The sequence below is a fragment of the Parasteatoda tepidariorum genome, chromosome 10 (genome assembly GCF_982258835.1).
Source record: "Parasteatoda tepidariorum strain Cologne lab strain chromosome 10, Ptep-v5.0, whole genome shotgun sequence".
NCBI classification, from domain to species: Eukaryota; Metazoa; Arthropoda; class Arachnida; order Araneae; family Theridiidae; genus Parasteatoda; species Parasteatoda tepidariorum.
The window spans coordinates 66,942,129-66,958,010 of NC_141764.1; the positions used below are offsets into that span (position 1 = coordinate 66,942,129).

The 15,882-nt window shown below is 31.5% G+C and overlaps 1 protein-coding gene across 1 annotated transcript in view; it reads left to right on the forward strand.

Moving 5' to 3' along the window:
- Window positions 1-15,254, forward strand: part of LOC147803006 (uncharacterized) — a 21,183-nt gene extending 5,929 nt beyond the window's left edge. The window contains exon 2 of the mRNA XM_087152826.1: window positions 10,799-15,254. Coding sequence (XP_087008952.1) covers window positions 10,799-15,254 — 4,456 coding nt within the window. The remainder of the gene's footprint in view (window positions 1-10,798) is intronic.
- Window positions 15,255-15,882: the final 628 nt, after the last annotated feature.

Below are 15,882 nucleotides of genomic sequence, written 5' to 3' on the forward strand. Positions count from 1 at the left end.
CACGTCAGCACTGTGATCGGTGCAAGGCGGATGTGGAATTCGTACTGACCCGCCATCGCTGGGATTCGAACCCGACTCCCCTCAATGGAAAGAAAATGCCCCACCCCCTGATCCATCGTGTCTCAATAGCAACGGAATGTGCACTATGTTATAATGTGATAATACGACTACCACAAGATCCATATTGCACGAAAGAGCATTCAGTTTCCAACGATCGTTACCGCCGGTCTCATGTCCGAATAATGTCTTCAACTTAGAGCAGTTAGTATACAAAGAATTAATGTCATTAATAGTTTGCAACAAATTAAGAGACTAAATATTTCTAATATTTATTTGCAATTTGAAAGTATATCTTTCCTTAACAATGCAGATTTGAAACAAACTAATAAGTTTATAGTATATAGAATGTTCTCTAATCACTGCTCTTATTCTTTTATTTTATGATGATAATTTTAAGAGCCCACTTCAATTATTCCTAATGGTAAAAATGGTTGCAAAATTTCGTTTTTTCTTATTACATAAATTAAAAAAAAATCGTTACATCCGTATTCATCGTAATAAAATAATTATTGAAATATTATTTGTAACGAAAAAAATAATTAATTTTATAAACTTCTTGACTTTTATAAAAACTCATTATTCTTAAGTGAAAATAATGCCAATTTTTACACTGGTACTGATATTACAATGGCATTAAATAAGGACTTAGATGTATTTTAGAATACCGTTATGGTCACATTGGGACTTACAAATTTATAACTGTGCGATGGACAAATAAAATTTTGAGAAACCTGACAAACTATAAATGTAACGTATGGAATTTACTGATTTTCAGAATATAATTCTCAAAACCTGTTTGAATGCTTTATATTTAGTGAAGGTTAAAAATGATTTCTAGAACTTGAAATTTCTTTCATCAATCCATCTAAAGAATTGAAGTCTTTAGTTAATTTTTGTATTTTAATGACGTTTATTTCTTAAGTTGCAATATTGATTAATCTCATACTTTATGTGTGTATTTGAGTAAAGTTTTGATAAGGATTCAAAAAGTATATAATTAGGGTGGTGGTTGTGAAACATTATGTGTATCCACTTTATCCTTTACTTTCAAAGTACTCCCTTCGAACGAAAAATAGGCTTAGATAAAAATATTTTAAAGTTGCAAGGTTATATGTAACACTACATTTACACTATAAATTATATGTTATATGTCATTATTAGTATTTTGTCAGTGTGCTTTTAACTTGTGTTTTTTGTGTATCATTGGATTTTCATCTTTTTCTCAATATTTGAATTTTTGAGGTATTGCTTTTTAGTTTTGCCATGATGGGGCCTCGGGGCACCGTTAGTTTTTGGTTTAACCACTGACTACAGAAAGGCTCCAGTGTGTTAGCACACCGCTGATGGAGTGCTGTTTTCGCTAATATACATATCTTAAAAATTTAGTTTTGCTTGTTTCGGGTTTCTATCTTTTTATTTAAATTGCTTACATAAGACACATTTAACTGCTTTTAGCACTTTTCTATTTAGACCTAAGTTTAAAGTTTTTAGCTTAATATTTGATTAAATCAAATTCATACTTCGATTGGTGTTTGATTACTTCATCTTGAGTAAATATTTTCCACATTTACATTGAATTTTACTCTGACTAACTGAATCTGGCTCTCTTTACTTCAATGAAATCCATTTTCAAACATTAGAGTAAGGAAAAAATATATCTTGCATATTAAAGAGTTGTGCATGCTTAAACAATCAGATGTATACCATTGATTTTATAAAACTTAGCGTAGAATATGACTATAAGATAATAACTTTGCCTGTAAAAATATTATTTATTTTATTTAAAATTCGTTATATAAGTATTTGAACATATTAAAATTTATTTATCGTTTAAAAATTTTTCAGAGAATTTTCAGATAGCTATCTGCCGTGAAAACTTATTTCAATAGTTTAAAATCCAATTCATTAAAGAAATTAATTTTACTTTCAAATATTTTCTTTTTACTTTTACAAAACCATCTTTAACTAGAAAGTAATGAAGCTAGTTAAAATTCAAGTGGTTAACGAAGGGAAAACTTTTTAAAGTTCAAATAGTTAAAAGTTAAAAGTATGCTATTTAAATACAATAAACGCGTATGACTAGCAACATTTAAATAACTTCTCAGCTAAGTCTAAAAGTCGGAACTATAAGCTTTCTTTTGCATGAATTAATCATTTAAATATTCAAATGTTAAGCAGATGCATAGATTATAAACACCGACATGAACATGCAAAGAATATTTTTTTGAAAAAGAATTGAATTGTCACATTCATAGAAATAAATAAATAATTTATTCATTTATTACTTTTTCTTATAATAACTTTTCTATTTGTGGTCTGTTGAAAATATCGTTCTCATTTTATAAATATGCATAAAATATCAAGCAAACTATAGTGTCCTGAAAAGTGTAAATAAATGTCGGTACATTTTCATTTAGAAAATATTTGATTAAAACTGTTTGAATATTTATTAATATTGTTATTCATTTTAATAATTTTGTCTACATTTGGATTCATATAATATACGAAAGCTACAAGTTATTGTTATTTCGATCGTATAATATTACGTTTGTTGCATTATGACCATCTACATTTAGTTCAATAAAAAAATACATTTCTTCTACATTTTATGTAGATTACATTATATCATTAAAATGTGTCAAAATATGGCTCCTTGTGCTGTTTATACTTTTCTTTGGATCATTTGGCTGGACTTACACAATCCATTCTGAATTTTGTGCTTTATATTTCCATATTTATTTCTATACAATTTAATTTTTATGTAATTTAATTTTTAAATTTTAATTTTTAATTGCAGCAGTTTTAATGAACTAAATGGATAATAAACTTAACATCAAATAATATTTATTGAAATATTTAAAAAAAAAAGGCATAGTCACTAAGAAAATAGACATAAAAAATAAGCATCGTAAGAATAAATTCATTATAGTTCCTTGATTATCGCAAAAACTCCTACTTCCCATACCATTAACTTTTCCTCGGCATAATTCAAGTGCTGGTTTACAAATTTAATCTCTTCTTAGTTAGGTCTAGAAAAAAAGAAATAATTTTTTTTTTTATAAAAAAAAATTATTTCATATTTTATTTTATTTTATAACCGTCGTTGAACAGCCAAACCAATTTTTAGATTTACGACCACTAATGTTCCATTCCGTAGCCTTGTAATTTTGAACTCAAACCATAAGACAAGGGAACTGCTGGATCAAGTATAGGGAGAAATTTGCCTTCGTGGGGGGATTTTTGATCGAACTAGTTAGCATTTGCGTTACATTGAGAGGAAAACCCAGAGAACCTCACACGCGTATCCTGATGACAGAGGGGCTCTATCCAAAATTGGCGATTTATTAAAATATAACATAGCCAAAACAAAGCCAACCCCACATAGCAATATTGGGTTTGAAAATACTTTGGCGATCACGAGTCGCCAACAAATTTATGGAAATTATTACACCCATGCAACTGAAACATATTTTCAGTTAGAAATTTAGAATTGCAAAGTTATAAATAGATTTCTGTTTTCAATTAGGCGCGACAGTGAATTAATGAGTCTGCATTAGTATTGAAATAAAAAGTATCCGTTACATTGATCGATAAAAAAAGAATAAAATATTTTATGCTCACTTCAGAAGATTAAATATTTGATTTATTTTAAATGTAATTCGATAAATAAAATAAGCTTAAGTAATTAAAGATATTTTAGAGGATAGGAAATAAATATGTAATGCCAATTGTGGCATCACAATGAGAACTACCCACATACACTTTTTTGTTGATATACGTTTGTAAGTTTTAGGATGTTCACTTAATTTGTTATTGAAGTGCTGCTCATCATCTTACTTTTGACCTTGACTTCAATAATTGACAAACTAATGATGTTTTCCAGTTAAATGCCATTTATTTTAATGAAAATATTATAATTGCACATACCAAACACCAGCACTGCATTTCATGCCGAGAAAAAATAAATTTCTCCTTAAATCATATTCTAACATGAATTCACTCTATAAAAATTTATGTTTAATAATTATTAAAAGATATCAAGTTAAAAAACACAAAGAAAACGTTTTCAAAAACCTATTTTTTTATTTTGTGTAAAAAGATCTTTGCATTAAATAATATCATCTAATTAAATGCCTAAATCAATAATCATTAACAGAATAAATCTTCATAGTTTATTCTCAATGTTAATTATTTTCAGCAACTATGATTATGTAAATTGTCCTTTTCTTATAACATAATAAATTTTCCCATCTATTGCATAACAAAGCAACCTCTTGAAATTGAAGATAAAATGTAATCTTCATAACAAATTTGCAAAATTAATTGAATAAAAAAACCTAGTTCTGAAAAGATATTTTCCCCGCTCAAAATGTGTTTTATTTCTTCTGACTTCATCACTTTTGCATTAATCGAACCATTTCGTTCCATATTTAATTTAGTAGCAAGGATGCAGTTAATTTATTTTGCATTCTGATAAGATTGAAATTACTTTAAAATTTCTTATAGGAAAAGTGACGTTACTAAAAAAACTATCCATTCAACAACATTAATAATCCAAGGCAGAAGAACGTAATCTTTGCCATAAGTTGCCAACATGGATGTGATTACCAGACTTAATACTTCCGTTTTATCTTCCGTTACCAATCTCCTCGTGTTTTTTTCCGTTTTTTTTGTACAACTTTTATAGCTTTTTTTTTACCCATTTTCGCTAAAAGCGATAAGCATTTATTTTGATGAGATGAGATTTGATTAAATTTTTAAGAATATTGTTGAAAATATGATAGCAGCTTGTTTTCTTTTTAGTGTAGAATATCGAATTACCGAGACAACATGATTAATATTTATTGAACCGCGAATGGAGATGTTTCGCTGTTCTAAAATGAATTATATAACGAATTTCTTAATTATAAAATTTAGGAGTTAAAATAATATTAGCAACAAAATATATTAAATAATATTAGTAGCACCTGTATGTTTAACTCATATTTTGACAAGCATAGAAATTTTATTTAATGTGGTATTATTTTCATTGAAATATCTTTAAATTGTATTAATTAGAACTCGAAAAAAGGTTCCATGTAGGAAAAATAATTTATTTGAAAAATAAAATACCCACAATGGGCCAAATGAATGGACAAACCATTTAGTTTAACATTAGGTTTTTTATGAAGTTAATTTTATTTTTACTTTAGTTTCAGAACTTGCGAATTAAATCCAACATAAAATCATATGATCAATTTCAAATGGAATAATCATACATATTTATAAAGTTGAACTTATCAATAACCATCTTAATTTAAGAATCTAATGAATTTTTAAAATTTTGTTAGAGAAAGTGCTTATATATTACTAGTGTCGTAAAGATAGGATCAGAACCCTTGATAAAATCAGAAAAATGAAATTGGTGAAAAATATGCACCATAGTGTAAATATAAAATATGTATAGACAAAACGCGTTTACGCACCTTTCTTCCGAAAATAGGTTAACCCCTTCCTTCTCGCTCCCGTGAAAATGACTGGGTGAGGTTTCGCCCTCTATTTCTCGCTCCCGTGATATTGACGGGCTGGAGTGTTCAGTCGTAACGCGCCAATAAGAATAAAACTAATTCATTTATTTTGCACGGACAACACTTTATTTCTCATTTTACACACTAGATGGCAGTAACAGGATATTTTTTAAGGTATTTGTAGATAGTTTATTTTAAACGAGATTTCAGCACTAATCAAGTACGTAATACAAATACAAAAGACAAAAAAATAGGCACTTTTATGACCGTTTTCTTGAAAATTAACCGATCGTTAAGGGGTTAATAAAATCATATGTTAGGATTGTATTGTTTCATCAGGATTGAAGTTCGTGCTGGATATAAATCTTTACAGTTGAGTTGTAAAATTTTTGTCAAAGGTGGGATATCATTATTTTGCTCAAGTCTTTAAATTATAAGAAATATTTCTACATTCACAAAGAAGGATATTCTTACGAATCATATGCTATGTATAGGATAATTTTCTTCGGGTACTTATGGAATGTATGGTTCCTGTATTACTCTAGCAACCGACCTTCTTTCAATTTTGCCTATTTTTCAATTTGCCTTTCTTGTTTCGCAACAGATTTAGTAAATATTTTTTTCTTAAACTTTTGGTTAATGCCATTCACGTTTGACGCAAAATTGCCAAATATGACTCGTGTAGTGGCAATTAAACTTTACCATCAATCAAATTTGGGCTATTTATTATACACCGGTGTTTAAAATTAGAATTTTTATACTTCAGCAATAACTCCGGAAGTAAGAAAAAATGCAATAAAATTGGGCTTGATGGGTAGATAAAACGCAAACCAAACTCTTATTCAATAGTTATCTTGCACGTGCCCATTGCAGAAAACTGGTATTTAGACGTGATCAGAAATCAAATAAAAGTATAAATTAATGAGGGTTTCTGATAGTTAACATTCGGTTGATATCTTTTTGCGCATTTCACTTTTAATAGAGAACTTTTTAAATAACTGGAAAATGTTTGAACTTATTTATAAAATTCGTTTACCCAAAGATAGTTTAACACTAAACAGATAGAAACTAAAACAGTAACTTTTAGTATATATTTATTATTTTATGTAATAATAATCAAAAAAATTTTGAATTTTGAGGATTAAATTTTTACATCATTTTCAAAGAATGTAACTTTATATGGCAAATTATAAAAAAATTGAGTGAAATTGGTCAAATAGTTCCTGAGAACTCAAAATTTAGATATTTTTTTAAAAATTTTTTTTTTTTTAAATATTAGCTTTTTCTGAAATTGTTCGACCGATTTTGATTTAATTTTGTATTTTGCCGTGTGAAATCATTCTTTAAAATGATGTAAAAATTGTATACCTTGCAATTAAAAATTGTTTCGACTATTATCACATAAAATTATAAAAAACTAGCTTTGGGAATATTACCCACATCATTCAGGGTATCTAATTGCAAGTTCTAAGGCGAAATTGCCCACGAGCAATGGGCTCAACTAGGATGGTCAGAGACAGGCTAAAAATCGAATCGTGACGGTCTTAGTGAGCGCCAAAAAGAATTTCTTAAGCTAAACAGGAACACTTTGCGGATGATCATTGGTCTTCTCTAACTGGACACTGCACCCTCAGGAGACACCTATACATAATAAGTGTTGTATCTGATCCTCTTTGTCTTGGTAGTCATCTTGAGAAGGAGACTTCATGACGTATACTTTGTGATTGGGAGGTCTATTCTTCTGAAAGATTTGAACGTTCAGGGCAACATTGCATTAAGCCCTGGGAACTGCAAGGTATTCCTGTCAGGTGTTTTCTGAACTTTATTTCAGCTATAAAGTTCAGCTATAAATTATTAATCATGATTTAGGGTTTGTACACAATAGACCTCTTGTCGATGTGCCCTGCTCTTTGGAGCTGCCCAACATCTAAGAATATTAATTGGATTGAATTATAGATATCGATTTCAAGAAAGTTAAAAAAAAGTCTCTGAAACCCTTTTACTTTTTCCATGGAGCACTAGAAAGCTTGGCAACAGCATTTGGGAAGCACTGTTACGGACTATAATAGTTCTTACGCCAAAAATATTTAAATGATTTTTTCAATTTATTACTGGTGACCTCTGCATTTTACTTGCCAAATGAGTAAATAAACTATGATATAACAAATATATTTGAGTCTTTTTTTTTTCGACGAAGTCTTTTTTTTCGATAGTAAAAACTACGATAGCTTCAAATTAAGTTAAGTATAGTAATAATTAAGTGCAAATATAACATAATATATTAGGGTTTATTATTCATAAGATATATACTCTAACCCATTATCTGGCAATTACTAAGGTTATTTTGCATCTGCTTGTAATCAGGAGAACTCATTTCGACCACTCACCACTGGACTTTAATCTAGGTCAATTTATTGGAAGACGAGCATTCTATCCCCAGAGATGTAGAGGTTAACCCTTTGCATAGTTAGAACCACAAAAATTTCAGAAATTTTTCCCAATGGCAAGGAAGCTCTGATTCGTGATTCTTCTACCACTGGTAGTATTTTAAGTCAGCACTATGGTCTGAGTGAACAAGGAGCAAAACTCGAATCCCCCTACTTCCGCTGGAATTCGAACTTATAGAGATGGGAGCGATATATCACTTGAGCCACCTTGTTTTACTTGAAAAGATTGCTAATAAGAAATAAGCACACCTAGTGGCGTAAGATGACATCCATTCTCGACACGGGTTGCATGCAAGGCCGGATTAACCATTAAGCACACTAAGCACGTGCTTAGGGCACCAGAGGATAGGGGGGCACCACAAAGCCTAACTAAATGTTCGCAGTACATTTTTTTTTTTTTTTGAAACATTGATAATAAATTTATTATTTTGAGCTTCCATTTTAAGAGTAGATAACAACCATTTCTAAGTACGAAATTTCACATAATAAAAGAAAAAAAAAACGAAAGATGTTTTGTATCAAAAATTTTCGGTCTTATAATGAAATTAGGTAGTGAATTTTATTCGATAAAAGCTCCATTTATTTATCCATTACAATGATTCCATAACATACTGCTAAGATTCATGTTTACAGAATATTTTTCACAGTTGCAGCAAGTTAATACTCCGGCAATTTGATATTTTTATGAAAAAAAATTTGATTTACAAAATTTTGATGCAATGGTTTGATGATGTTAAAAATGTGATTTTTGATGTGAAAAAAAATCTATGTTGTGCATGATTGCAGTTTTTGTGCATGTTTTTGTTTATACTACATAAAATATTTGCTTATACTATATTTTTAATTATATTCTCATTGCGACTGGAAAAGAAGTCATCAAATTACGTAAAGGTTGTGTTGCAAAAATTTACGTCAAATAATTTTTTTTATTCACTAAATTAAGAAAAAGGAGCTGTGTTTAAGTATCATTTTTCGAAATTTCTTTGTGGAGGAGAGGTTAAATTTGCGTAAAATATGACCACACACTTCGCATCACTTATGATTTTTTTTATCTATATATATCGAATATCGAAATTGAATTTTTAGATTTAAAATATATACTACGTAATATGAATGCAAGCAGCTAGTTTTTGAATAAGGAAAGAATTATAGGTTCCTTAGTCCTTAGAGTCTTGTATAAATACAAATGTTATAGAAGTTGAGCACAAAAGATGTGTAAATTCTCAATGTGAACCGGATGTTCGTTGACTGTGAAAATTAAGTTAAGAAGAGTACCCATTAAAACTAATTTAATTTTGAAAGCAAATGTAAGAAATAAGTAGCAATAAAATCAAATTTTCAATCATTGAATTTTGTTTAGTGCAAGTAAACTATATTTTGTGCATCTTATAACGAAATTTGCAAATATTATAATTAAGAAATAAGAAAAGTACTGCAAATTTCAAATTAAAAATAAATAGCAAATTTAAGAAAGATATTTTTATTATTTGAATTTTAAAATATGTTTAATCTATACATCTATACATCTATACATAATAATAAACGCGGCTGTGTGTGTGTCTGTCTGTCTGTAATCACAATATATCGCCCCAGAAGCCTCGCCAAGGCACGAAACTCGGCACATAATTGTGTTTTGACATAATGAAGAAGTATTTTTTTTCTTTTTCAAAAATTTGGATTAGTTTTTTAGTTATCAGTCATTTTGTAAGAAAATCTCTGCTTTTTCGTTGCTGTTGCCAGCTAATTTTTTGAAAGTTAACTTAGAAATAACAAACCAAACGATGTTAAATAACAAACCAAACGATGTTAGCAAAATGACGTAGAAAGCGCAACTAGATCAAAATTATACAAGCGCAACTAGATCAAAATTATACAAGCGCAACTAGATCAAAATTATAATACCTGAGCACTTGACGTAATATTCGTTTTCAAAGAGCCATATTCAAAAAACTATTAAAAAATGCATATACTTTTCTCCACTCTTATAAATGTATGCTAATGCGAACCTTACAATTGAAATATTAATTTTCGACAACTTAAACCAATAATACACAAAGGAATTAATAATTTAATTGTAAGGTTCGCATTAGCATACATTTATCAAAGTGGAGAAAAGTTTAACTTTTGTGTCAAAAATGTGGCAACATATTCGATACGTAAATAGAACGATTCGCTTTGATATATTTGTCGCTGTTCATAATTGTTATAATAAGTTTTTCTTCTTCTTTCCACGCTCTGTTTTTTTTTTCTTAAGCGAAAACGATAATTTTTGTTGCGATATAGATATATAAATTGATACCATAAAAAATTATATAGAAATAGAAGTTGATACCATAAAAAATTAATTCGTTTTCGTGTTCTTTTCATGTATTTAGCATTTTCGTTTTTTTTTCTTAAGCGTAGTAGCTATATAATATATAAAATAGGAATTTAATTGTTTTTGAAGGAACGATCACACTTACCTTGGATCTCTTTGGTTTTTCTATTCTTTATTTTAACAGTTTTTATTAAATGTAATTAGTTATTTTCAGAAAGTTTCAGTTTGCAGGTAGGCACTTAGATTTTAATATTGAAGTTTCATGATTTGCTTTCATAGTAATTGCTGTTCTAAAGTATTCGTTGACTTCTTAAACACCCGATTACTGATATGGCAGAACCGCCTTCCAAAAAACTTTGTATTTTGTCAAAGAAAAAGACATTAAGAGATTCTCAAAGAAGAAGAAGGGCCCAAGAAACGTCTGTGGAACGTCAAAGAAGGATGGAATATGACCGAATTTCGACAAGCAGTGCTAGGGCTCAAGACGCATCTGAAGAACGCGGAGGAAGATTAGAAAATGATCGTGTCTCAACCAGAAATGCAAGGACCCGAGAAACATCTGAAGAACGCGGAAGAAGATTAGAAAATGATCGTGTCTCAACCAGAAATGCAAGGACCCGAGAAACATCTGAAGAACGCGGAAGAAGATTAGAAAATAATCGTGTCTCAACCAGAAATGCAAGGACCCGAGAAACATCCCAGGAACGTCGAAGAAGGCTAGAAGAAAATCGTGCTTCAACATCCCAAGCTCGATTGCATTTGTGGCAAGACAAGGAAAACTCTGCATTTATGTACAACCCATCTTTATGTTATGCATCAGATCCATTGATAGAAATTGGCGGAATGGCAACAGAATGCATTTCTTGCCAGGCATTAAAATGGAAAGGTGAAACACCAAGTATGTGTTGTAGCAATGGAAAAATTAAGCTATGTGAATTTCAAACACCTCCTGAACCTCTACTGGCATTGTTAACAGATTCTTCAATTGAAACAGTACATTTTCAGAGTAACATCAGAAGATACAATTCATGCTTTCAGATGACATCATTTGGATCTGGGAGTGAAATTCGGGAACAAGGCTTTATGCCTACTTTCAAAGTTCAGGGACAAGTGTACCACAGAATAGGAAGCCTACAACCACAAATAAATGATAAGCCAAATTTTCTTCAATTATACTTTGTAGGTGATCAGGAAAAGCAATCCGAACAACGTTGCAGGAATGTTTTGAAAGTAAAACAAGCATTAGTTTCAAGTTTGCAAGAAATGTTGCATGAACACAATAATTACGTGAGAAGTTTTAAGTTGGCCATGGAGAAAATGACTCCTGAATTAAAAGTTATAATTCAGGCAGATAAAACACCTGTCGGTCAGCATGAAAGACGATTTAATGCTCCAAATACATCGGAGGTGGCAGTTATTCTTGCAGGTGATGTATACAGCAGCAGAGATATAGTATTGGAATTAAAAAGTAATGAAATTAAAAAAATTGCAGAAACACACCGAGCATATGATGCATTGCAGTATCCTTTGATGTTCTGGCAAGGTGAAGACGGCTACCATTTGGAACTAAGGCAAGTAAACCCAACTACTGGCTTCCCGACTTCTAAGAAAATTTCAGCAATGGATTTTTATGCCTATCGAATTATGTTTCGAGCTGCAAATTTCAATATTATTTTGAGATGCAAGGAACTTTTTAATCAATTTATTGTGGACATGTTCGCAAAAATTGAATCTGAGCGACTGAGGTTTGTACGCTTGAACCAGAAGAAACTACGTGTTGAAGAGTATGTTCATCTCAAGGATGCCCTAAACAGAGACGGGAGTGTTCATGATATAGGTAAAATGGTAATTTTACCTTCTACATTTACTGGTGGTCCACGCTACATGCATGAGCGAACTCAAGATGCGATGACATATGTTAGAAATTACGGGAAGCCTGATTTGTTTATTACATTCACCTGTAATCCTCAGTGGCAGGAGGTTACCAATGAATTAATGCCTAGGCAGAGAAGTCACGATCGACATGATTTGCTAGCAAGAGTTTTTCATCTTAAACTAAGAGCTCTTATGATTCTCATCAACAAAGGAAAAGTATTTGGCTCTGTTCAATGTTTTATGTACACAATAGAGTGGCAAAAACGTGGTCTCCCACATGCTCATATCTTAATTTGGCTGCATGAAAAAATCCATGTTCATAGCATAGATAATGTAATAAGTGCAGAAATACCAGATCCAAAAATTGATCCAGTTTTGCATGATGTTATTAAGAAGCAAATGATACATGGCCCTTGTGGGATCCTGAATCAACAGTCTCCTTGCATGAAAGATGGAAAATGTACAAAGAGGTATCCTCGAAATTTTTTGAAAGAAACACAAACAGGGGAAGATGGATATCCCCTGTATCGTCGACAGAGTCCAGAGGATGGTGGTTATACGACAGTTAAAAAAGTACGGAGTTCTGATATTGTTATTGATAATAGATGGGTAGTTCCTTTTTGTCCATTGTTGTCAAAAACTTTTAATGCCCATATTAAGGTGGAATTTTGTAATTCGATAAAATCTATAAAATATGTTTGCAAATACGTAAACAAAGGATCTGATATGGCTGTATTTAACATTGCCAACGACGAAAGTGTGCATGATGAAGTACAGCATTATGAAATAGGACGATACATCAGTAGCAATGAGGCAGTGTGGCGTATTTTGGGTTTCCCTATACATGAAAGGCATCCAACAGTTGTTCATTTAAGTGTACACTTAGAGAATGGCCAGCGAGTTTACTTCACATCAGAAAATGCACGGGAAAGAGCTCAAGCTCCACCAGCCACAACACTTACTTCTTTTTTTAGCTTATGTCAAAACGATGATTTTGCTCGCACTTTGTTGTATAATCAGTTGCCAAAGTATTATACATGGTCTGCAAGCAGCAAAAAGTGGGTTCGGCGGAAATCTGGTCAGACAGTATCTGAAGACCCAGGAATTAAATCAAGTGATGCACTTGGTCGCGTCTACACTATTCATCCTAACAATTCCGAATGTTTTCATCTTCGACTGCTGCTTCATGAGGTGCACGGACCTACATCTTTCAATGACTTAAAGACTTTTGGAGAAATAAAATGCGAAACATTTAAGCAGGCTTGCCAGGTAAGAGGACTTCTTGAAGATGACTCGCACTGGAAAAGCACGCTAGAAGAAGCTGCTGTTGTTCGATCACCTGAAATGCTGCGTAATTTATTTGCAATTATGTTGCAAACATGTTCTATTGCAAACCCTCTGGAATTGTGGAATTTACAAAGAGAAAATATGGCTGAAGATGTTTTGCACCAGGCCAGGATTAGAAGTACTGACATGGATTTAAATTATGATGATGCCATCTTCAATCAGGCATTAATTCTTCTTGAAAACAAGGTCAAAGAATTGGGTGGTTCTGGTTTAAAAACTTATGGACTTCCTTTGCCACAACAAACAGGTACCATTGACTTAAACAGAGAAATTTTGAGGGCAACAAATTACAATACAGATGAAATGACATCATACATTGATTCGAATGAGCCAAATCTGGTTCAAGACCAGAAGGAAGCTTTGGAGAAAATCTTATTTGCTGTGTTTAATGACGTCGGTGGAATATTTTTTGTGGATGCACCTGGTGGAACAGGAAAAACTTATCTCATAAATCTGATTTTAGCAAAAGTGAGACAAAGAAATAAGATTGCACTTGCTGTTGCATCCTCTGGTATTGCTGCAACTCTTTTGTCTGGTGGACGAACAGCTCATTCAGTGTTTAAATTACCTTTAAATTTATCAACCGTCGAGCATCCTACCTGCAATATTTCCAGAAGCTCACACAAAGCTGATGTTCTTAGAAGATGTAAACTAATAGTTTGGGATGAGTGCACTATGTCACATAAAGCTGCTTTAGAAGCCTTGGATATCACTATGCAAGACCTTTTAAAAAACAACAAGTGTATGGGAGGTGTAACTTTAGTTTTATCTGGTGATTTTCGACAAACACTTCCCGTAATACAACGTGGGACAAAGGCAGATGAAATACATGCATGTATAAAGTCATCTTACATTTGGACAAATGTTCAAAGACTGCGGCTGAAAACAAATATGCGAGTTCATTTAACAGGAGAAGTCTTTGCTCAGGAATTTGCCAACAATCTTCTAAGACTTGGAAATGGTGATATTAGTGGCGATAAAGAAGGGCTTATAGATGTGAAAAATATTGGAAATCGTGTTGCTACAACCGACGAACTCAAAGAAATGGTTTTTCCTAATATTCATGAAAATTACTGCAACCCTCAATGGCTATGTGAAAGAGCTATCCTTTCTCCAACAAATGATATTGTTAACGTGATAAATAACAAACTTTTAAAAAAATTACCTGGTGCTCTGGAAATTTACAAGTCGATGGACGCTGTCATGGAAATAGATCAAGTTGTCAACTATCCGACAGAATTTTTGAACTCATTGGAACCACCTGGAGTGCCTGCACATAAATTAGAATTGAAAATTGGAGCACCAATTATGCTTTTAAGAAATTTGGATCCACCTGCATTGTGTAATGGAACAAGATTGATTGTGAAAAAATTGATGCCTAATGTTATTGAAGCGATGATTATAACAGGACAGTCAACAGGAAATAGTGTGCTTATTCCTCGCATCCCCATCATATCTTCAGACAATCCATTTCAGTTTAAACGACTTCAGTTTCCTGTTCGACTTAGTTTTGCGATGAGTATAAATAAATCTCAGGGACAATCTTTAAAAGTCGTTGGTCTTGACTTGCAGAAGCCTTGCTTTTCACATGGACAGCTTTATGTTGGCTGCTCAAGAGTTGGTGAAGAAAAGAACTTATACTTATTCGCACCAAATGGAAAAACTAAAAATATTGTTTATAAAGAAGTTTTACAAGAATAGGAAGTTATAGGAATATTAATATTTTATTAGGGGAAAATTAGGAAGAAATAGGAATATTTTATTGCTGTTTCTTAAATATCTTATTAACTGCGCTGTAATTTTCAGCTATTGGCCAATGATGATTTCGAAAGCAACTTTTGTATGCTTTTACAATTTCTGAGGCCTTTTTTTTAAAAAAAAAAAAGTCTCCACCTGATAGTTATATTATAGGTTAGGTTACCATAGGCCTTAGGTTACCATAGCAAAGTTACATCTTCAAACATCCTCAAGAGCTATAACACATCTGCAGCAGAACTGGGTATGAAGACAACGTTGCAGGACAGGAACACTTTAATTGTCCACTAATCTTCAAATTTCCTGCTATGTTTTAAAAAACTTTATTTGTGAAAACCTTTAGCGTGGCGGACAGCTGGCCGCCTTAAGCGGCTAGTAACTAATAAGGAAAATCCTTAATGATAATGATTATATATATATATATACAATATATGTGTGTAATTTCATCGACTTTTATTATGATGATAATTTGAACAGGTAAATATTTTGAATATAATATTATTTCTGTCACTAAAAAAAATTTAATAGTTGTGCTTAATTTTTACTTGTAGCTTGTGTGTAAATCAGATTGAAA